General features: G+C 47.3%; 1 protein-coding gene across 8 annotated transcripts in view; it reads left to right on the top strand.

Moving 5' to 3' along the window:
- Window positions 1-5,128: 5,128 nt before the first annotated feature.
- MECR (mitochondrial trans-2-enoyl-CoA reductase) overlaps window positions 5,129-23,990 on the top strand; it is a 37,122-nt gene continuing 18,260 nt past the window's right edge. Inside the window, exons 1-5 of one of the 8 annotated variants that reach the window (XM_025354469.1) lie at window positions 5,129-5,357; window positions 12,721-12,845; window positions 15,368-15,451; window positions 19,451-19,675; window positions 20,127-20,258. In XM_025354469.1, the coding sequence (XP_025210254.1) occupies window positions 19,630-19,675; window positions 20,127-20,258 (178 nt within the window). In that variant the 5' untranslated portion in view covers window positions 5,129-5,357; window positions 12,721-12,845; window positions 15,368-15,451; window positions 19,451-19,629. Of the gene's footprint in view, window positions 5,358-12,720; window positions 12,846-15,346; window positions 15,456-19,450; window positions 19,676-20,126; window positions 20,259-23,990 lie in introns of all 8 variants that reach the window. The other 7 variants (XM_025354478.1, XM_025354433.1, XM_025354425.1 and 4 more) reach the window with 7 other exon arrangements.

Here is a 23,990-nt window from a genome sequence, read left to right as displayed (position 1 = left end):
CACGTGGACTCATTTAATCATCATATATTAGGTATGCAACAATTATATTGCATAGATACTGTTATGCAACAGGATTTGGCAGCACCAAGATTTGAATCAAGGTTGTTTGGTTTGAATTAAATAGGGGCTGAGACCTGCCTCCCATCCAGACACCTATTCATTCAACAAATATTTACTAGCGTCTATTCATTTATTCTACAATTACTATAGGCTACGGTAGAGATATAAAAGAGACAAAAATTCCCTACTCTCATGGATCTTACATTCCAGTGGGAAAACAAGAAGAGTAAACAACTAAAAAAAAAAAAAAAAAAAAGCAAACCCTCTGGTGTATGTCCCTTATCACGGTCTCATATACCAGGAAATTTGAGAGTGGTCGGGGGACAGGGAAGGGAAGGGGAATTGCTGCAATCTCAAACAGAGCATGGGCTATATGATGAATACATTATCTGTCTCCACCTCTAGAAATAAGCTCCCTTGGGAAAAGACCCATCTTGTATTTCAGTGCCCAGTATCTGGCATTTTTTTATTTTATTTTATTTTATTTTATTTTATTTCGAGATGGAGTTTCACTCTTGTTGCCCAGGCTGGAGTGCAATGGCGCGGTCTTGGCTCACTGCAACCTCCGTCTCCCAGACTCAAACAATTCTCCTGCCTCAGCCTCGCAAGTAACTGGGATTACAGGCAGCCACCACCACGCCTGGCTAATTTTTGTATTTTTAGTAGCGACAGGGTTTCACCATGTTGGCCAGGCTGGTCTGGAACTCCCGACCTCAGGTGATCCACCTGCCTCCGCCTCCCAAAGTGCTGGGATTACAGGCATGAGCCACTGCGCCCAGCCTCTGGCATGTAACTGATGCTCAGTAAATACTGAATGGATGGAATGAATGAAAAGCAAATGGTCCTAGCCTTCATGAAGCTTACATTCTAGTGGGAGAGCCCAACAGCAAACATGTACATAAATATATCCTTACCATCTAATATATGCATGCTAAAGGAAACGAGGGAGTATACTGATAAAGAGATAGGGAGGGGGCATCTCCTTTAAATAAGTGGTCCAAGAGGGCTTTGCTGTAGAAGTGACATGGTGCCATTTGAACTGAGACCTGAAGTATGAGAAGGAGATAACCTCATGCAAATCAGTGGGGAGGAACATTGCAGTCAGAGGGGCCTGTGCAAAGGCAGGAGCTGGTGGGTACAAGCAGCTGCAAGGAAGCCAGGCAGCTGGCATGGAGTGAGTCGGGGGCAGAAGGGAGCCAGGTGCAGCTGAATAAGTCAGCAGGGTCTGTAGGTCAGGCAAGAAACTATGAGCAAGGAAGGGGCTTGAGGTTCAACCCTAAGAGCAACGAGTGGCCACTGAAGTGGAGTAATTAAGCAGAAGAGTAATAAGGAGTAATAAGTTCTGATCTCTGGGTTTGGTTTTGTTTTGTTTTGTTTTAACAGCTCCAGCTAGAAAGACTGCTGAAGTAGGGAAAGTCATGGGCAGATGGGTCTGACCCCTGGGCAGTGACACTGAACACAGCGTAGGAGTTCAAGGTATATGGAGGCCCTCCCTGTGCCCTGCCCCCTCTTCTAGCTGGCTTCATGCTGAGATGGGCACACCTTGAAGCTGCCCTGGGGCTGGAAGAGGTAGAGTTGAGCTGAGAGTTCCTGGGCTCTTAGTCTCCTCTCTTGTGAGAGCTGATGAGCTCCACGCTGAATTAGGAAAGGGACCAAAAGACACAGAGCAGGCAAGAATCGGACACAGATAATTAAATAGGGAGAGGGAGGCAGAAGCAAGAAGAAATCAAGGGGAAACCTTAGGGAAGAAACTAAGATATAAAGATGCTGGAGCAGAGAGGAGCCAGAGGGGCCCATCCAGAAAAGGAAACTCAAGGAGAGAAAACCAGTGAACAGAAGAAACAACCAAGGGTGCTGTTTGCAGAGGACTCTTGAGGAAGCCTCATAACCGTTTTACCAGTGATCCCATTTTACAGGTGTGGAAACTGAGGGTCAGAGAGCATATGACACTTGCCCAAGATCACACAGCTAGTAAAAGGAGAGTGGGCCCCAGGTTTGAACCCAGAGCTGACTGATTCCACATTCCTTTGCTCTTTGCGCAGGGGAAAACGGCAGAGACTATAATGGAGGGAGAAAGAACACAAGCAACAGGTAGACAGATGAGAAGAGGACACTCTGCTTTACTTTTAAAAGACAACAAACTAGGCCGGGCGCGGTGGCTCAAGCCTGTAATCCCAGCACTTTGGGAGGCCGAGATGGGCGGATCACAAGGTCAGGAGATCAAGACCATCCTGGCTAACACGGTGAAACCCCGTCTCTACTAAAAAATACAAAAATCTAGCCGGGCGAGGTGGCGGGTGCCTGTAGTCCCAGCTACTCGGGAGGCTGAGGCCGGAGAATGGCGTAAACCCGGGAGGCGGAGCTTGCAGTGAGCTGAGATCCGGCCACTGCACTCCAGCCTGGGCGACAGAGGGAGACTCCGCCTCAAAAAAAAAAAAAAAAAAAAAAAGACAACAAACTTCGGCCAGGCACAGTGGCTCATGCCTGTAATCCCAGCATTTTGGGAGGCAGAGGCGAGGTCAGGAGTTTGAGACCAGCCTGACTAGCATGGTGAAACCCTGTCTCTACTAAAAAATAAATAAATAAATACAAAAATTAACCGGACGTACTTGCGGGCACCTGTAATCCCAGCTACTCGGGAGGCTGAGGCAGGAGAACTGCTTGAACCTGGGAGGCGGAGGTTGCGGTGAGCCAAGATCATCCCACTGCACTCCAGCCTGGGCGACGAGAGTGAAACTCTTGTCTCAAAAATAAAAAATAAAAACCCACAAACTTCTATAATCCTTGAAAGAAGGAAATTCCTGGCCCAGAGTGACCAGCCCAAATCTAAGGAAAAGGAGATGGCACCACAGACAGTTCTAGGCCATGAGGAAATTCTATTACCTGCAATTCATGGAATATTTATGACACCTACCCTGTGCCAGGCTCATATCGGGTGCTGGTGTCATAGAGATAAACCAGACATGGCTCCACTCTTGCCTGGAGCAGGGAATAAATAAGAGACGATGTACTAAAGGCCATAACACAGCTCCAGAGAAAACACAAAGGCAGCAGCAGATGACCTAGGGAGTTGTGAAACATCAGAGAAATGACATCTGAACCTGGAGTTTTCGAAGCAGTGAAGAGCATTTCATGCAGAAGGAGTGGCCTGAAAAAAGGCACGAGACACACTGGGGAAGATGGGTATCAAATGCAGCTGGATCACAGGCTATGCACGGTCCAGCAGGAGAAGGTGAAGCTGAAAACACAGCATGGGAGTCAGAGTGCAAAGAATCTTGAATGCAAGGCCAGGAAATTGGACTTGAACCCCTCAGTCAATAGTCCTCAAACTATGCCCCTGCGAGAACCCAGATGGCCTAGACTAAAAGTGAGGGCTATCGGGATGCATAGGAGGCTACAGTCCAGCCCCAAGGAGAAGGACTTGCTGGATGATTCTTCAGGCTTCCTGACTGGGCTCCCCAAAAATTCAGAGAAGCCAGTTTGGTGAAGAAGAGGATGTCGACATCTCAATGTCACTTAGGGAGTCTTACAACAGAAGGTTATGTTGTACTTCCCAGCTCAAATAGGCCTATGTGTCACTGGGGAAAAGGATAAGCAGGACTGGTCATCGTATGTGTGCCCATAAATGTGAGGCCAAGCCTTTCCCCCACAATGGGACACCAACTTTCTCTAATAATCAAAACAAGTACAGACATTTAGTGAGCACAAATTATGAGCCAGACCCTAGTCTGAGAGTTTTATGTGTGATATTTCTCATTTAATCACAATAACCCCCAATAATATTTATCAAATGCTTCCATGTGCCAAGCATTGTACGAAATGCTTCAAGTGGATAATATCTCATTTGACCCTCACAACTATCTTGAAACAGATAACTAGTATTCTTTCCATTTTAAGAATAAGGAAATGAAGACACAGAGGCCTGGTGACTTGTCCGAAATCAAATGACTGGAAAATGACAGAGCTAGGACACAAAGCCAGGTTTGTCCGAATCTAGCTCACAGCACTTTGCTGTGCTCTCTTCCTCAGAGGAAAGGCTGGGCGATGGCAAGCTTCAAGTCAATAAAATCCAGAGAAAGGAACTCTTCCTTATCCTTCAAAGCCCTGGCTCAGTATCTTAAAACCTGTTTCCTGGGACACCTGCATCAGAATATTCTTGGGAGCTTGTAAGGATGTAGATTCCTGGAACCCCCATCCGCAAGATTCTAATTCAGTAGGTCTAAGATGGGACCTCGGATTATTTTTATGCACACAGAAGATTTTGAATCACAGGGCTGGCTCCAACAGCACCTCCTCCATGAGCCCCCACCTCACCCCACTCCATCCCAGAGCACCTCTCTTCAGACTACAGCATTGCACTCTGGCATGAGCCACAGCTCATCTGGGGTTTTAGTAATGTTCATGTCTTCCCTACGCCAAAAATAAGACTAGATCCTTCACGGGGCTACACCTTTTTACAAGCATTTTCCAGTGTTCCACTTAATCCCTTTCTACACTGTGAGCATTTTGAGAGGGGGCCCTTCTCCTTGTGATTCCCGTCTTATATCTGAACAGAGTTTTTTACAATGCGTTCAGAGTTTCACTTGCCCATGGTGGCCAAGCTAGGAAGTGGCAGGGCTAGGATTTGAACCTAAGTTTTCTAACTCCAAGCCCCGTATTCCTGCCTCCACAGCAGCTTTCCTGTACTCTCCTCAGTGTAGGGAAGTAAGCTTTGCCTCCCTATGCCGTTACATGGTAGTGGAGATTAAATTAGATAATAGCTTAAAGAGCCTGGCTCGGTGAGCACGCAATAGATTATGTGGAGAAGGGTAAACTGAGGCCAGGGAGAGTAAATGATTTCCTCCAAATCAAACACCAAACTGCAGGCTGTAGACACGGCTATGGGCCAGCCCCAGACTCTCCTTGTTGAGAGAGCAGCTTTGGCGGCCTCGCAAGCTCCGCACCCCCGGACACACACGCACTCTAGCGAGGCGCCACCACGTGGGCAGCGGAGGAAGGAAACGCCCTTCAAAGGGAGCGTTCGGGAGTGGTCACCCAGCGGGGCGGGGCGGGGCGCAGGCGCGCAGTCGCTGGAAGATGACGTAGCCGGGGGCGTCAGGCTCTGTGTTGGTTGGAGGCAGCATGTGGGTCTGCAGCACGCTGTGGCGGGTGCGAGCCGCCGCCCGGCAGTGGCGGAGGCTGCTCCCAGCTTCTGGCTGTCACGGACCTGCCGCCTCCTCCTACTCTGCATCCGCTGAGCCTGCCCGGGTCCGAGCGCTTGTCTATGGGCACCACGGGGATCCAGCCAAGGTCGTCGAGTAAGAGACAGCGCCGAAACCGGGGAAGGGGACTGGGGTTTCTGGAGGGCTTTAAGACGAGCTGTCGACTGGGAAGAGAGGGACAGGGTCTGAGGAAGTGGGCAGAGAATAGCAAGACGAAGCCGAAGCCCAGGGCGCTTTGGGTAGCTCAGAAAGACCGTACTTGAAGGTAGCTAAAGACCCGAGAAGCAGTTATCAGGGTATGAATGGCTGATGTTTATTGATCGAGTATTGTGTCAGGCAATCGCTTGTTTAAATGAATGCTCTCATTTAATTGTCACAACAGTGTTTTGGGGTAGTTACTTGATTTATCCCCATTTTGCAGATGAAAACTGAGGCAGAAGAGGTAAAATCACTCGTCCAAGGTCGCACAGCCAGTCAGCGGCAAAGTCAGAATTTAAACCTATGTCTGACTGACTGACCTGCCTGAGTTCTTACTCTTCTATTATGATTTTTTGGAAGAAGTTTTCAGAATACTTTTACGTCCATTTGGATCTTCACTTGTCAGTAAAGAGTAGGTCATAGACCATTGTTTCCAGAGGGCAGGGGACTTGCCCAGAGTGATATCGCTAATAAGTGATTGGAACGGGACTGGAATCCATGGCTTCTGATTCCAAACTCATGTGAGTTTCTCTCCACTCCACCGTATATGCATCTTGGCTTATAAAAAGAGCTGCTTTGGTGCCATACAGACCCAAGTATCTATGTTTGGTCAAATATAGGCTCAACCTCTTACTAGCTGTTTGGTCTTAGAGAAGTCACTCAACCTCTCGTTACTTTTATGACTTTGTCTTCCTAAAATTCTGTTGGATCTTATTTCATGCTTTGTGCATGTGGTTGATAAAAACAGTATGTCAGTTGCCAACCATTATAAATCTGCACATAAATAGCCATTCAGAAGGGCTATCGGGCCACTGAAGTGGAGCTAAGGCAAAAGCACAGGTCTGAGAATCAGAATACTTGGGTTCAAATCCTTGTCCTAGCTTTGCACTTGGCAAGTTACTGAGGTTCTCTGAGCCTTGGTTTCATCATCTTTAAAAATGGAGACAGTACAGACAAAGTTCATAGTGGTAATCAGCTAAGATCTGTGCAGTGCTCTCCACCAAAAAACACCTGCATACTCTTGTGCAGTACCTTCTTTTTAACTCTTTGGTTCCCAGCAAATAGTTTGATTATTTTCCAAAGGATAGGCAAATGTGGTATTACTTTAATGGTTAAAATTTGGGCTAGAGCTGGTCACAGTGGCTGACACCTGTAATCCCAGCACTTAAGGAGGCTGAGGCGGGTGGATCACCTGAGGTCGGTGGATCACCTGAGATCACGAGTTCTAGACCAGCCTGGCCAACGTGGCGAAACCCCATCTCTACTAAAAATACAAAAAAATTAGCCAGGCTTGGTGGTGGGCACCTGTAATCCCCGCTGCTCAGGAGGCTGAGGCAGGGGAATCACTTGAACCGAGGAGGCGGAGGTTGCAGTGAGCCGAGATTGCACCACTGCACTCCAGCCTGGGTGACAGAGCGAGACTCCATCTCAAAAAAAAAAAATTCAAGCTAGATGTTTTGACAGGTTGTGAGGATAAGCCTCAGATAAATTCAAGGTCATGCAATCAGCCTAGCCACATCCAGCATTACAGAAATTGAAAAGAATGTCAAGAAGACACATCAGTCAGTAAACTCCAAATTGTATGTTGATCGCAGGTAATAAAGCATTGTGTCAGGGAAGACGTCTCACTAAGGACTGTGTTGTAAGGAACTGGTACAGCTCTGATGAACACTCCTTCATTTCCAGGAACGTACACCAAATGAGAACAACATAGTGTCTCTCCCACGGACTTGTAGTTTGTGTCTGCAGCAGGACCTGCTACAAAACAGGTGCTCCTAAAATGTTAGTTCAATCTAAATCTAAATTTCCGGAAAAAGTGTACCTGTTATTAAGTTCGGCTGTGGTGATGAGGAAGGCCTGGAAAAGTTCAGCTGAATGCAGTTGCCTCCTAATTGATTCCCTCCTCTTGGAGAGCCAAAGAAGCTGAAACAGACTGGTCTGTTTGCAGATGCCACTTGGGAAAAAAATAAATAAATAAAAAGACAGCTTCTATTATTTCCTTCTGTGGAACTTCAGTAATTTCCCTCTAGTTCAAAACATGATACTTCCAGCCGGGCGCGGTGGCTCATGCCTGTAATCCCTGCACTTTGGGAGGCTGACGTGGGCAGATCATGGCGAAACCCTGTCTCTACTGAAAATACAAAAATTAGCTGGGTACGGTGGTGCACGCCTGTAGTCCCAGCTACTCGGGAGACTGAGGCAGGAGAATTGCCTGAACCGGGAGGCAGAGGTTGCAGTGAGCCGAGATCGCACCATTGAACTTTAACCTGGATGACAGAGCAAGACTTCCTCTCAAAAAAAAAAAAAAGATACTTCCACAAAGCATTATATTCAACTTTGGCTTCACAGCACAGTCACCATTTGTAGTGCTTTTATTTTTTGTATTTGCCCACATAAAATATCAGACAGCTTTTATTTTTTATATATTTATTTATTTATTTTGAGATGAGAGCAAGCTATGTTGCCCAGGCTGGTCTTGAACTCCTGGGCTCAAGGGATCCTCCTGCCTCAGCCTCCTGAGTAGCAGGGATTGCAGGTGTGTACCACCACACCCAGCTTGACCTGTAGTGCTTTTAGAAACTACCGTACATATTCCTAGGCCCCACTCCTGAGGTACTTAGTAGGTCTGTGCTGGCTTGGAGCATCTGTTTTTTTCAAAGCTCTCCAGGTGTCTCTGCTGCCCAGGCCAGGCTTGAGAACCACTGCCCTATGGATAGATTGTCAGACAAGCAGTAATTCTCCCCGTGCTCCAGAAGGGCAACTTTCCTTTCTGACCCAGATTCAGGCGGCTTTACTTGTTCTCATATGGACTGAAGCCAGAGACTGGGATTCTCTTTGTAGTCATGTCTTCGAGGTTTAGGGTAACCACACTGTCACAGAAAGAATCAGGTGTCCTTTACACATCCTGGTAACTAGGTGTCTGGGTCAGGTTACACCAGGTAGGGGTCATGGGACTACCTAGAGTCTGAACAGAGCATTGTCAGAACTAGTGTGGTTTGTGATGCTTGCGCTGTGGGCCACACCTCTGCAAGCAGGAGGGAAGGAATGAGGAACAGCCTGCTCAGGTCTGACTTCTCAAAAGGAGGCCTCCAGGTTTCTCCTGTTCTCACGTCCCTGTTTTCATTCCTGTTGGCCTCCAAACATTGCTGCTGTTCTCTCCTAAGCCATTTTCCCCTGTTGCTTAATTTGTTTCCCTTTCTTCCAAAATGGGGTCCCCTAAATAAGTATTTGGGCCTTTTTTATTTAAAAGATTAAACTGCGGATGTAAATAAAGACTGTGCAGAAGAATGACAAACATTCGAGAAATTTCAGAGTTCTCCATAGCCACTGTCCCTTGTGCAGAGTTCTAGATTCCCTATCAGATAGTTCCCAGAAACCCAGGGGCCATGGATGTGGCTCATGCCTGTAATCCCAGAACTTTGGGAGGCTGAGGCGGGCAGATCACCAGAGGTCAGGAGTTCGAGACCAACATATCAAAACCCTGTCTCTACTAAAAATACAAAAATTAGCCGGGCACAGTGGTGCGTGCCTGTAATCCTAGCTACTTGGGAGACTGAGGCGGGAGAATTGCTTGAACCCAGGAGGCGGAGGTTGCAGTGAGCAGAGATAGCACCACTGCACTCCAGCCTCGGCGACAAAGTGAGATTCTGTCTCAAAAAAAAAAAAAAAAAAAGATAGTTCCCAGAAACCCTTAGTTCTTCTCTTGCCTTCTTTTTTTCCTGAAAGTCCCCTCAGAACTTTACCATTCTCTGGATCTTCTGGTGAAACCAGCTTTCATTTATTGAAAAGCTGTATAGCAAGCATTGGGCTAAATGCCGCCTATATATAAATCACAACAATCCAGTTTGATTATTGTTACTTCCACTTTACAGATAACGAAATTGAAGCTCAAGTAGATTGAAAGGCACTTATCCAAGATCATACAGCTAGGATGCCCCTTCTTTATTAAAAGTCCTTGATATAGACATAGGCCTGAGGAAACAATAGCAGTCACCTCAAATTATTTTTTAAATAAACTTTAAAAAATATATTAAATAAAATATATAGATGGGGTTTCACCATGTTGCCCAAGATGATCTCAAACGCCTGAGCTCAAGCGATCCTCCTGCCTCAACCTCCCAAGGTCTCAAATGATTTTTGAGAATGAGATGGACTATAAAATTGGGAAAAAGCTTAGAAGAGAAGGTGAAATTGTAGGTCATTCAGGTAACCCCAAGTTCCTATGCTATATAAAGGGCAGCCCCAACCTTGGGAAACTTTAGAAATACCATTCTCTGTCTCTTCCCCTTTTCAGGACCCCGAGGCTTTTGTAAAACAGCATCCTGATCATCTTGGCTTTCTCACCTGCCTGCTGCTAGTACAAAAATGAAAATGAGCTAGAAAACCCGTGGACGTATACCCATTCTGTCTTTTTGTTTTTGTTTCTTTTTTGAGATAGAGTCTGGCTCTGTCCCCCAGGCTGGAGTGCAGTGGTGCGATCTTGGCTCACTGCAACCTCCACCTCCCAAGTTCAAGTGATTCTCCTGCCTCAGCCTCCTGAGTAGCTGGGATTACAGGTGCGTGCCACCATGCCCAGCTAATTTTTTTTATTTTTAATAGAGGCGGGGTTTCGCCCTGTTGGCCAGGCTGGTCTTGAACTCCACCTCAGGTGATCTGCCCACCTCAGCCTCCCAAAGTGCTGGGATTACAGGTGTGAGCCACTGCGTCCAGCCTCCCCATTCTGTCTTAAGCCAGATAGACTTTGGAGGAGCAGGTAGTGGGGCCCCAGGCTATCCATTCTCACTATAGGGCACTGTTTACTCTCAGGAATTTCTTCTTTTTACAGTTAATATAAAGCAAAACTGTAGGTGACTTGATTGTTAAACCCAAATTTTAGTACTTTGGGGGAAAAAAAATCGCATTCTGGGTTTGGTGCTCTGTTTAGAGCCCTTTATTGTGGCCATGAATGGAGTGGGAACAGAAGGCATGGATGTAGTAAGTTGGCCAGCATGTATTCTTTGAGAGTTTACTGAGTGCAAGCCACTGAGGGTACAGAGTTGAATCTGTTGTGGTCGTTACCCTCAGAGCTTCACAGCCTAGTCCAGGAGAAAGGCCACCATCGTCCAGTGGTGTAAATGCTGTGATAGGATATGTTCAGAGTGCTGTGGACACCCAGAAGAGGGGTGCCTAACCCCCTCGGGGTAGTCAGAGTGTTCTCTGAAGAGACAGGGTGTAAACTGAGTGCCCCAGAGATCCAGTGAGCAGGAAAGTGGAGAAACGTCCCAAGCAGAGGAACCTACATGTGCAAAGACCCCGAGGGAAGAGAAAACATGGTGTGTCTGATCGGTCCGTATTTGTTGACTGCCCACTGTGCACTCATATGTAATCCTGTGAGAAAGGTGTCTGCTGAAACCAGCTCAGAGGGGACTACCCTCAGATCACAGGGCTCAAGCCTAAGCAGATTCCACATTCTGTAACTCGTACATTACCTTCCATCGGGCCTTCAGACTAGGCCGTGGAGTTTAGGGCCAAGCCGTGCTACCCTGATTTTCTCATTGTTGCCGCTGAAGGTGAAAGCTGCAGGCACACCCCCAGGAATTACACAAAAGACTGGGGTTTTCCCTCCGTCCAGAGAGGCCGGGAGGAAAGCTGCCCCTCGGTGCCACTCCAAGTTGTCTCTTGCCCTCTCCTAGCAGCTCTCTGGGATGAACTGGCCTTTCCCACCCTGGGTGAGGTGGGAGGGGTCCTCATTTTAGAGAAGAAAAAGCAAAGATGACACGAGGTGAACCTGTGACTTGGGATGTTTCTTGCCTGTGTTCCAGTCCCACCTCTGCCACCAATTATAGCAGTAAGGAAATCACGTTAGTCTCCAATTATCTTCAGTTACTCCTTGATAAAATGAAGAGTGACCAAGGTCAGCAGTGGTAAATACGGGTATGTGTGCTGTCCCCACGCAGACCTTCACAGTTCCTTTCTATAGACCTCAAAACGTACACTCCTCTTTATCACATTCTCCCCAGATAACGCTCTTCCTGCCAAGACAAGATGGGCCCTCAACATCCTTCTCAGCGTAACACTGCAGCCATGGAAATTATCATGAGACGTGAATCCTCTTTGCTTCAACAATTGTCCAGCTCTGACAATTCTATGAAAGTAGCGCAGGCAGTGACTGCCTGCTCACCAATGGTTGTTCCAGCAGCCTCCAGGGAGCAATGGTTTGACTTGAAATCTGGGATCCTGGGCACAAGATTTCACCAGGGACCCTCCCTTGGCCCTTGGCCCTTGATTACACAATCAATAGCCCTCCCAGCCTCCAGCCAGACAGGAGCTGCATGGTTGTGTTTTTACCTGTCAAAGAGATCCAAGCAGCTTGCAGGCAGGCAGGGACTGTGCAAGCTGAGTGACAGACACTGCAACTCCCTTGTAGTGGAGTGTCAGCAGATGTAGAATATCATGGGGCCCGCAGACTTTCTGGTCCTCTTAGTTTAGGGAAAGTAGGGGATTGAGAAGGTTTCTTTGCTAACTGGGTAGAAACTTCCAGAAGTTGCCCTAAGTTTCTGATTCTTTCGGTTCAAAATGACTGTGCTAAAGAGCCGAAAAATGAGTCCTGAATGGTGGGAGTCCTGAAAGCCGTAAGAGGTGCAGGGAGGTGTGGTTGTGTCCACCACACCAAACCACGTGGAACAAAGGAGCTTTGCTCAGGTAAAGGAGCTCTCCCTGAGAGCCCAGGACTCCCTTATTTCCCAGGAAGCCAGGCCCTTACAAGCTGTGAGCTGAGGAACTTCATTCCTTCACAATTGCCTAGTTGTGCCCTGCTTATTAATTATTAGTCAAATCCCAGAACAATGTACCTAGCACACCAGGCATTTCACTGAATCACAGAAGGCAGCTTGGTGACCAGGGGACCGCAGACAGATGGGGAGGACCACATGAGGGTCAGTTACATTCACCCAGTGCCCTGTGATGACACAGACATTCTTGGTTCTGTACTAAGTAGATGAGAAAGTCTCTGGCTAGTGACAATTTCTCCCTACCTGTTCTTCCTGCTCGAAATGATATTGACTGTTTGATGTGATTGAGTAAAAGATGAAAGATAAGTACAAATGATTGCTAATTAAATGTGGAACGCAGGAAGGATATCTCAGCAGAGCTAGCTAATGCCCACCTTACACAGCAAGTATAACTGTGCCAGTCTCCGGGGTACTGGCCTCTTTTCCCCCCTCTCAAAAGGCTCTTTCTTCTGCCTGCTTTTGTCTCCCTTGTACTTCATATGGCATCACAGGTGTACAGCTTTGGCCTCAAAGGAGCCATTGTGACCTTATCCAGGCTGGGATCTGTTGATTGAGGACAGTGGCATCCCCTCAAGTTGCATGGCGCCATTACACTTACAGAGGGAGGACGCGAACGGTATGGGGGAAGCAATTTGAGATCTAGCCAGGCTGGGTTGGGTGCCTCATTTGTACTCCAAAACATAGCCACTGTTTCCTTTAGTGAGTTTTTTTTTTAAGAACGGGGAAGAAATTGCTGTCATTACACTAGAGGTTTAACTCTTGGAATTCAGACTTGGTCCCTGTTTTCCCTCCTGTCTCAGCAGAATGGTATCCTTGACGACGTGGTTAGCACTGTCTGCGGGAACAGCAGTGCGTGTGGTATTGATGGCATTCCCTGGGGCAGGCCAAGGCTGGCCTCCCTGGTGAGACGCATCTGGACCCCTTGACCCCCAGGCTTGCAGCAAGCGTGGGGCCAGCCCCCGCCACCATCCACCTGTGTTTGTAGCTTCAACTTAACTTCCCATCTCCTAGACCCTCACCCCTGCTTGGCCCTCTTCACTCTCCTTCCTCCCACTTCGGTGACTCTCAAATGACAGAGCTGCTGGGCTTCCCAGAAGACAAAGAAGAGAACCAGGGGCCCAGATCATGGTTTCTCAAACTGCTGTTTGGGGCAGGCTGCGCTGTGAAAATATTGTAGTGTTCCCAGCCCGCGTTAAATCTGGAAAACTCTGGATGACACAGGCCACATGGGTTTCTTTATTCGGGGACTTCTCAGAGCCTTTATGACTAACGTGTAGTCAGAATCTTAGAAAAGGGGCTTAGTAGGCAGCATTTCCCAAACCAATTGGATCCCAGGAAATACCTAACAGCCAGGCGTGGTGGCTCACGCCTGTAATCCCGGCACTTTGGGAGGCCAAGGCAGGTGGATCACGAGGTCAGGAGTTTGAGACCAGCCTGACCAACATGGTGAAACCCTGTCTCTACTAAAAATAAAAAATAAAAATAAAATTAGCTGAGCATGGTGGCATGCACCTGTAATCCCAGCTACTCAGGAGGCTGAGGCAGGAGAATTCCTTGAACCTGGGAGGCAGAGCTTGCAGTGAGCCCAGATTGCACCACACCACTCCAGTCCGGGTGACAAAGCGAGACTCTGTCTCAAAAAAAAAAAAGAAAAGGCCGGGTGCCATGGCTCACGCCTGTAATCCCAGCACTTTGGGAGGCCAAGGCAGGCAGATCACAAGGTCAGGAGATCGAGACCATCCTGGCTAACACAGTGAAACCCCGTCTCTACTAAAAATACAAAAAATTTAGCCAGGCGTGGCGGTTTGCGCCTGTAATCCCAGCTGCTGGGGAGGCTGAGGCAGGAGAATGGCATGAACCTGAGAGGCGGAGCTTGCAGTGAGCTGAGATCGCGCCACTACACTCCAGCCTGGGTGACAGAGCAAGACTCTGTCTCAAAAAAAAAAAAAAAAGAAAAAGAAATACCTAACAGCATCTCCAAGGAAAATTCAGCACACACGGTGTAGTAAATGCTGGCGTAGTGTTCAACAGCCTGCATTTTGGAGTCTAGCTTAAGATCAAGACTCTTGAGCAAATTATTTCTCTGAGCCTCAGTTTCCTCTGCTTTAAATTTGGGTGATACCACCCTCCACATAGGCATTTTGAGGACTGAACGGCATCATGTACATAAAATGTTAAGCATACTTGGAGCTCAGTAAGCCATCGACATAAGTTGTCATTTCATTGTTGAGTGAAATTACCCAGAATAGGTTTTTCGACTCTCCTAGACTCCACCCACCCAGCCAACTCACAGTTCTATATGTCTAGCCCTGAGCACTCTCTGCTCTGTATCTATACTGCGGGTCACCTGTGTCCCCTCTCCAAATCTACTCTTCCTTCCTCCCTAGCTCAGCATTCAGTTGTCCAAGCCAAAGGCCTAGGAGCCATCAAAGACTTCCCTTCCCTCCCGCCACATGGAACTGGTCACCAAGTGACATTAGTGTGCTTATTTAAAAGATTTTACGTTACTGAATCCTTCTCTCCATTCTCATGGCTCTTATGCATATTACACCTGTTGCCTGGTCTACTCCTGGGTCAGATTCTTTGTCATTCCCTCCGGCAGGAAAACCTTTTGTCTTTTCTCCATCCACCCTGTAAATGCCTATTTATCCTTCAAATTATGGTATCCTTTCTTCCAAAAACCCTTTTCGAATCTTCTGTTTTCTTCCTCCCACCAGGCTGGACACTGTCAGCCAACTTTAGCACCACAAGCCTCCTTCTGTTACAGCGCTTCTCCCAGTGTTTCCATGGATGCGTTCCCAGTCCATCAAGGCCCTGAGAAGGGGATTTGTTTTATTTATTTATTTTTTCCTGAGACAGGGTCTCCTGTTGCCAAGGCTAGAGTGCAGTGGTCATTCACAGGTGTGATGATGGTACATACTAGCCTTGAACTCCTGAGCACAAGCAACTCTCCTTCCTCAGCCTCCCAAGCAGCTGGGACTACAGATGCTTGCTACCATGCCCACCTTTATTCATCATGAAGCCCCTTGGCACAGTATCTGGCACTTTCACTGTCAGTAAATATTTGTTGAATTACATTTACTTGAATTTTCCAAAAAGTTGCTGTCTTCCTTTCAGTGACTCAGTGATTCTTTTCAGAGGTATAACCAGGGAATTGTTTCAAAGGTTTGCTTGGATATTCCCACAACTGATAACAGCTGCCATTTCTTCAGCATCTACTGTGTAGGTACTACCATAAATGCTTTACATACATTAACTCATGTAATCCTGTGAACTGAGTTCTCGTGTTATCCCATTTTACAAGGGAATATTCTGAGGTTTATCTAGCTGATAAATGACCAAGGTAGGATTCAAACCCAGGGCTGCCTGCTTCACTCCAGATCCGTGCTCTACCCATCATCTGTGAACTGAGATCTACCTGTATTCTCATCTTGACCACAGGCATCTAGATTTTTAAGAAGTGTAGTCTCGCTGCACATGTAATGTATATGCCTAGACTGAATGCCCTTAAGGATAATCTCCATCTTTATTTGAGCCCATCTTTCAGGAGTATTTTCATAAACAGCCTAGAAGGAGGAAGAGCAAGTACAAACAGCTAAGACCCTTTGGTTTGGGCCCTGCCCCTGATTTCCTTAATGACTGGCACTTTTTCTTCTTTTGAAACGGAGTCTCACTTTGTCGCTCAGGTTGGAGTACAGTGGCGTGATCTCCACTTGTTTCAACCTCTGCCTCCCGGGTTCAAGCAGTTCTCCTGCCTCAGCCTCCCAAGTAGCTGGAACTATAGGAACACACCACCACGCCCGGCTAATTTTTGTATTTTTTTTTTTTTAGTAGAGACGGGGTTTCGCCATATTGGCCCCACTGCCCACTGGTCTCCAACTCCTGACCTCAATTAATCCACCCACCTCGGCCTCCCAAAATGCTGAGATTACAGGCGTGAGCCACCACGCCTGGCCATGACTGGCACTTATGCCACATTTTCTCACTAGTGAGAAATTTATTCAACAGTGTGTTGAGACTAAAAGTTCTCTGCCCTCTGGGAGCTCACAGTCTAACAAGGAGACAGCACATACACACACATTCTGGCTAACAAAACTAGGTGATAAGTAAAAAGACCTGAATCCAAGTCTGCATTTGCATCTGCGGTTCCAAAATCCTGAAAGCTCTGGAAACTGACAGTTTTTTTCTATAACTTATTTGAAGGAAACCTGATCTAACATGAGGTTTTTATGTGGTCTTTATTCATCTCACTTAGCATGAGTATTCCTACATTTTGCTGCAGAAACATTCATGTGTCTGATCACAGGGTGCTGCAGCAGCCCCCAGTGGGTATGTAGATAACACATGGCCCCAAGAGTTTCAGAAAAGGGATTGTGAACCTATGTCTTCTCCTGATCAATTGACAAAAATGTATGAAATGGCTTCACAAACTAAACATTAGTAAACTCATATGAGATAGTCATAAATAGCATGATGTATAATTCTGTACAATGGGAGCATCGAGCAAGTGATTTTTTTTTTTTTTTTCTGGACTAGGAGGAGGGTTGAAAGATGTCTTAAGGGAAGTAAACTTTGAACTGGGCCTTGAAGGGTGAGTTGAATTCCTCACTTCATAGAGAAGCTGTGGAAGAAACATTCTGGGCTGTAGGAAGAACGTATAGAAAATGTGTAGAAAAAAATATCTTTAAACAGCTTGAGCACATGAACTTTGTCAGCTTACAGAAAACCTCTGATGATCTGTGAAAATGGAGGAGAGAAGCGCTGTGGATAATATAAAGGGGCAGCTAGTCCAAAATCCATTTGCTCTGGGCAGGATTTTTCTTTTGAATGCAGACTTAATACACACATTGAGAGTGAAACATCACTATCTGGGCTGATGCCTCCTTGCTTCGCGCCCACCTGTTAGCGCTCCCTCCCTCTCCCCATAAGGCAACTACAGCCGGTCCAGCCTGTGCTCATTTCACTGCCCTCTGCTTGGTGTGGGGTCAGCACCTTACCTGCTGGCTTCTCTAGATCACACTGCCAGGTTCAAATCAGGTCAGCCACTTGCTACTTTGTAGTGGCCGTGAGCAAGTTATTTACCTCTTAGAGCCTTTGTTCCTCAGCTGTAAAAGCAGAACAATAGTATGAGAGCTGTTGTAATAGGAGAGCTGGCAGGTAAAGCACTTAGCAGTGTGCCTGACTGGTAAGCACTGAATAAACAGTAGTTATTACTATTGCAAGGACTCCCCATCCTCCAGCTATGTGTAAATACATACATTCCTTAATTGAGTAGCTGGGACTACAGGCACACACCACTACACCTGGCTAATTTTTGTATTTTTAGTAGAGATGGGGTTTCACTAGGTTGACCAGGCTGGTCTCGACCTCCTGACCTCGTGATGCATCCACCTCAGCCTCCCAAAGTGCTGGGATTACAGGCGTGAGCCCCCGCGCCCAGCTATTATTAAACATTTCTAGAAAATCACACTTTTACCACAAGATCAAACCTGCGGTGTAATTAAAAGGTCAGATTTCTGCAGGAAGTAGGTGGAATTACATCAGCTTAGTTTGGTGATACTGTTGCCTAATGCTAAGAACCTCTTGTTGGCAGTTTTATGTGTCTTGGGTAAGTAAAAATGAATTATTACTTAATAAATGCATTTGGGCAGAGAGAAACATTGCAAACATGAAATCTTAGGGGTGTGGAGAAAGAAAGAAAGCAGTCACTGGTGATTAAAAAGTCACAGGCCCCTTGGGTCTAGTACACTGACCAGTACTATCTGGTTGGCAGATCTCCTTTTTAAAAAAACTTTTTTGAAATAACAAAAGTAACACATGTACATTGCAACTTGGCCTCCCTCAAAAGCTTTCTTGCAGGTTTTGCCCATTAAGCAAAGTTTCAGTGGGATAAAGATGTTGCCACCGTGGTGTCCAAGACCCACCACAAGCAGAGGGACTTACCACTGACTTAACATGGAAAAGGCTCCCAGAGGGGATCAGGTTCAAACCACTACTGCAACTCTGTTTTACAAATGGAGAAACAGAGGCCTAGAGCAGAGAAGAAACTTGCCCATGGTGACCCAGGCATCCTGTGGTTGAGCTTTACGCCCAGGACCCTCAGCCCTCCACCCAGGGTCCTTTCTGCCAGACAAGAATCCTCCTCCAGAAGGGACATCACTCAGAGTGAATCACGGCCACCCATAGAGGTCTTTGTGAACTACATAAGCCATCTCCCCATTACCCCCACACTCCGCAACTAACAGAAATATCTCCTCTCCCCTGTATATGTTACGACCAAGAATAAAATCAAACAGGTGGAGGACATGTCAGCTAGCCTGGGATTTCCCAGGTATGCCTGTTGGTAAGAACTACTTGGGGTGCCCTCATCTGGAGATTCTGGCTCAGTAATTGAGAGGTAGGCCTGATGATTTATATCCATGAACATACCAGGTAATTCTTATAACCAAGCGAGTTTTGGGAAACACAGGGCTCATCTAGGCCAGCAGAGGTTTCCTGTCCCAGAGAGGGCAGTGGGGTTGAAAGGCCAGGTGCAGTGGCTCACACCTGTAATCCCAACACTTTAGGAGGCCGAGGAAGGCGGATCACAAGGTCAGGAGTTCACGACCAGCCTGGCCAACATAGTGAAACCCCATCTACTAAAAATTTAAAAAAAAAAATTAGCTGGGCATGGTGGCAAGCACCTACAGTCCCAGCTTCTTGGGAGGCTGAGGCAGGAGAATCACTTGAACCCGGGAGGCAGAGGTTGCAGTGAGCCGAGATTGCGCCATTGTACTCCAGCCTGGGCGACACAGTGAGACTCTGTCTTTAACAAAAAAAAAAAAGAAAAACACTGTAGATTTTCCACTTGTGGTTAATGAGAGTCAACCTGTATCCTATGTTGATTTCTTTTTTTTTTTTTTTTTTGAGACAAAGTTTTGCTTTGTTACCCAGGATGGATGGCACAATCTCACCTCACTACAATCTCTGCCTCCTACATTCAAGCAATTATTCTGCCTCAACCGCCCGAGTAGCTGAGATTACAGGCACCCACCACCATGCCCGGCTAATTTTTTTATTTTAGTAGAGACAGGTTTTCGCCATGTTGGCCAGGCTGGTCTTGAACTCCTGACCTCAGGTGATCCGCCTGTCTCAGCCTTCCAAAGTGCTGGGATTACAGGCATAAGCCACCACGCCCAGCCTTCTGTACTGATTTCTTATGGTACCTCTCTTTTATAACAGAACTATAATTCCTGGGCACACATGGCAGCTCAGAAATGTTGCCTGACCTACTTTGGGGAGATGAGTTGAGCGAAACACCCAATCTAGCCTGGATGACATGAACATCTCCGTTTGGCTTTGTGCTTAGACTCAAGAACCTGGAGCTAGCTGCTGTGGGAGGATCAGATGTCCATGTGAAGATGCTGGCGGCCCCTATCAATCCATCTGACATAAATATGATCCAAGGTAACCTTGGTTTCTGTGGCTTATGTTAATTGGCTTTTTTGTTCAGCTGCCACCTCGTTTTCATTCCTCCTCAGGTGTGGGTGTGAAATGCCTGTGATTAGCAGCAGCTGTTCTCCAGATGAGCCGTCTACAGGCTGTGTCAGCCCTGTCTGGCCTCCCTTTTCTGGCATGTGAGGATTTTTGAGAAGATTGCAGTGGGGAGTAAACTAAACCTTGTGAAGTGCCTACGACATTCTGGTTTTATTTCGTATGTTATCTGATCTTCATAATAACCATGAACACTAAAGAATACAGTCCCCCTATACAGACAGGTAAGCTAAGGCTCAGAGGTTGGTTAGGCAGACAGTCCAAAGCAGAGCCCAGATCAGGCCTAGGGTGGCATGTACTCAAGTCCATGCTCTTTCACTGCCCAAACATCACTGGTTGACCCTTTAATGCTCTTCTTCCTCAGGAAACTACGGCCTCCTTCCCGAACTGCCAGCTGTTGGAGGGAACGAAGGTGTTGCACAGGTGGTAGCAGTGGGCAGCAATGTGACCGGGCTGAAGCCAGGAGACTGGGTGATTCCAGCAAATGCTGGTTTGGGTGAGTTTCTCCAGGTGTCAGCTGCCTTTTCGTTCTTCCAGATCCTATTTCACCCACTCTGTAGACGTCCACTGATTGGCTCAGTGTACCTGGGTAATGCAGGGTTTTTTTTGTTGTTGTTGTTTATTTATTTATTGAGACAGAGTTTTGCTCTTATTGCCCAGGCTGGAGTGCAATGGTGCGATCTCGGCTCACCACAGCCTCCGCCTCCCGGGTTCAAGTGATTCTCCTGCCTCAGCCTCCCAAGTAGCTGGGATTACAGGCGCCCACCACCACACCCAGCTAATTTTTGTATTTTTAGTAGAGATGGGGTTTCACCATGTTGGCCAGGCTGGGTCTCAAACTCCTGACCTCAGGGATCCGCCCGCCTCGGCCTCCCAAAATGCTGGGATTATAGGCATGAGCCACCACACTTGGCCTTGTTTTATTTTATTTTTTTTGAGACAGAGTCTCACTTTGTCACCCACGCTGGCATGCAGTGGCACGATCTCGGCTCACTGCAACCTCCGCCTCCCAGGTTCAAGCAATTCTCCTGCCTTGGACGCCTGAGTAGCTGGGATTACAGGTGCCCACCACCACGCCCGACAAATTTTTGTATTTTTGGTAGGGAGGGGTTTTTATCATGTTGACCAGGCTGGTCTCGAACTCCTGACCTCAGGTGACCCACCACCTCAGCCTCCCAAAGTGCTGGGATTACAGGCATGAGCCACTGTGCCCAGCCTGAATTTTGTTTATACATGGAGATGAGCCAAAAGGCATTTCATGTAGAGGACGTAAAATGAGCAGAGACACAAAGGTGAGTTTGGGAAATGGTGGAAAATCCACTGTAGCCTTAGCAGAGGGTTTGCACATAGTAGAGGATTGCACAAGTGAGAAAGAAGGCCAGAAAGGCAGGTTCAATCACTTGAGCCCAGGAGTTCCAGGCTACGGTGGGCTATGATTGCACCATTGCACTCCAGCATGGGCAACAGAGTGAGACCCTGTCTCTATTTTTTTAAAAAGGTAGCTTGGGTCCACATGGGGTAAGGCCCTTCCCAAGCCAAGGTAATGAGCAGGATTTTCTTTGATATATTATAAGGAGTCATAGGTGAGTTTTATTTTTTAGCACTTAACAGTTTTCAAGGCACATCTGTTATACACATCGATCCTCACAGCAGCTACAAGAGGGAAGCAGGACATGTATTATCCACCCATCAGACACAAACTGAAGCTTGAGAAGTAAAGCCCTGGCCCAAACTCAAACAGCAAAATGACAGTGCTCACTGGATTCTTTCTCCTGGGTTCCCACTACACACCAGTGTTATGATCTTCTGGGTTGTAACTTACAGCGACCCAGCTCAAACTTGCTGTAAAAAAAGAAGTTGGGGCTGGGCATGGTGGCTCATGCCTGTAATCCCAGCACTTTGGGAGGCCAAGGTGGGTGGATCACCTGAGGTCAGGAGTTCGAGACTAGCCTGGCCAACATGGTGAAACCCCATCTCTAATAAAAATACAAAAAATTAGCCAGGTGTGGTGGCACGCATCTGTAGTCCTGGCTACTCGGGAGACTGAGGCAGGAGAATCTCTTAAACTCAGTAGGCGGAGGCTGCTGTGAGCCGAGATCACGCTACTGCACTCCAGCCTGGGCAACAGAGCGAGACTCCATCTCCAAAAAAAAAAAAAATAAGTTAAGGGCAGGTGCAGTAGCTCATGCCTGTAATCCCAGCACTTTGGGAGACTGGGGCGGGCAGATCACCTGAGGTCAGGAGTTCAAGACCAGCCTGGCCAACATGGTAAAACCCCATCTCTACTAAAAATACAAAAATTAACCAGGCATGGTGGCATGCCTGTAGTCCCAGCTACTCGGGAAGCTGAGACAGGGGAATCACTTGATCCCAGGAAGCAGAGGTTACAGTGAGCCGAGATCGTGCCACTGCACTCCAACCTGGGCGACAGAGTGAGATTCCATCTCAAAAAAAAAAAAAAAAAAAAGTTAATTGATCTGGGGAACTGGGAAGTGTAACAGGTTGAAAGCTTTGGGTTCAGCTGGATCTAAGAGCCCCAGTAGTATCAGAGTTGTGTCTCTCACTTGTTCTCAGATGGGCTGTCCCCACATATTGATATAATCAAACCAACAAATACTTATTGGCCACTCTCTTTGTGCCAGGCACTACTCTAAGCACTTCATGTATATTAACTCAATTGTTCCCACAACATGAGGTGGTTATTTCCTTCCCATTTTGCAGGCAATACAACAGTAAATGCAATGGAAAACTGTAAACTATTGAGCAGTTTGTCCAAGGTCACCCAGCCAAAAGTGATGGAGTTAGAATTCAGATCCACTCTGATACACCCCTCTCGTAGATGGCCACCAGCAGCCTGAGGTTCATATCACCCTAAAAACAAACAAATGAGCACATCCTCCACAATCATGTCCAGCACATCCTCCAGAAGGGCCCTGAATGGGCCTTGCCCATCCCGGAACCAGTCCCCTGGGGTGGGGTAGGGCCACTCCGGTTGCTCTGATTGAGTCTCTCACCTTCCTCCATGGTACAGAAGGTGGGGCCTTGTGGTTGACAGCCCCAGAGATTAGGAAGGAGCACTTGTAGAAAGAAAAAAAAATACTAGGGGGAAAAAAAAACAGTAATAAGAGTCTACTACAAGCTCTTTGCTTCTCTAAGATCATGGAGGCTGCCAAGAATGGCTGCACCATCTCCTACACCCACCTGGCGGTGAAGGAACTCAGCCATTTGAGCAAATTGAGAGCTGCGAGGATTCACTGGATCCTGATGCCAGTGCTTCGGGCCAGCCCCTGTGCTGAGTGAAGGTCCTATCAAGGTGAGCAGACAGTTCCTGCCCTCAGAGTGCTCTTGGCTGGCAGTAGGAGGCCCAGGAATGGAAACACAACACTTAATACAATACAGTATTACAAGCACTATAATCACAGGATTGACACAAAGACAAGAGTCCTCTATCTTGGAAAGCCTTAAAAAAGGCTTCCCGGAGAAGTGATGCTTGAACTCAGTCTGGAAGAGCTGCTGGAAGTGCAGCCAGTGGGCTAGGTGAGGAGGGGCTTCCCAGGCAGGGAGTGCAGCGTGTGTGAACGTAAGTGATAAGAGAAGGCACAGCACTGGTGGGGAGCCGCAGGTAGCTCAGGATGGCTGGCTCATGGGTGGGAGTGGAAGAGAAGTGAGGTGGAGCTGGAAAGGTGGGCTGGAGCTGGGTCCTGGTGGGCCGGCATCCACAGTGCAAGGGGTACCAACGGAGAGTTAAGTAGAGGAATGATTTGTTAGGATTTGTGCAATGCAGAGAATGGTCTGCAAACCATTGGTCTGGAAAGGCAGAGGGTGGAGGCAGAAAGCCTGTGAGGAGGTGGGCAAACAAGTCAGGCTTCAGATGATGAAGGGTGAGGGTCTGAATAAGACAGGGCCGTAGGGCTGGAGAAGAGGGTGTGGAGTCAAGAGCTAAAGTAACAAGATTTGGCAATACTTTCAGTTTGGAAATGAGAATAAAGGACGTCTGCCAGGTGTCTGGGTAATTGTACGTGTGGTGGTGGGGGTACCCAGAACAGGGATTCTTCCCTGGAGAAAAGGTGATTCTTTTTTTGTCTTGTTTTTCTTTTGAGACAGAGTCTCTCTCTGTTGCCCAGGCTGGCGCAGTCTCAGCTTACTGCAACCTACACCTCCTGGGTTCAAGCAATTCTCCTGCCTCAGCCTCCCGAGTACCTGGGACTACAGGCGCCCACCACCACGC

The sequence above is a fragment of the Theropithecus gelada genome, chromosome 1, assembly GCF_003255815.1.
Source record: "Theropithecus gelada isolate Dixy chromosome 1, Tgel_1.0, whole genome shotgun sequence".
Taxonomy (NCBI): Eukaryota; Metazoa; Chordata; class Mammalia; order Primates; family Cercopithecidae; genus Theropithecus; species Theropithecus gelada.
Note: the sequence above shows the minus strand (reverse complement) of the source record. Positions and strands in the feature narration are given on the sequence as shown.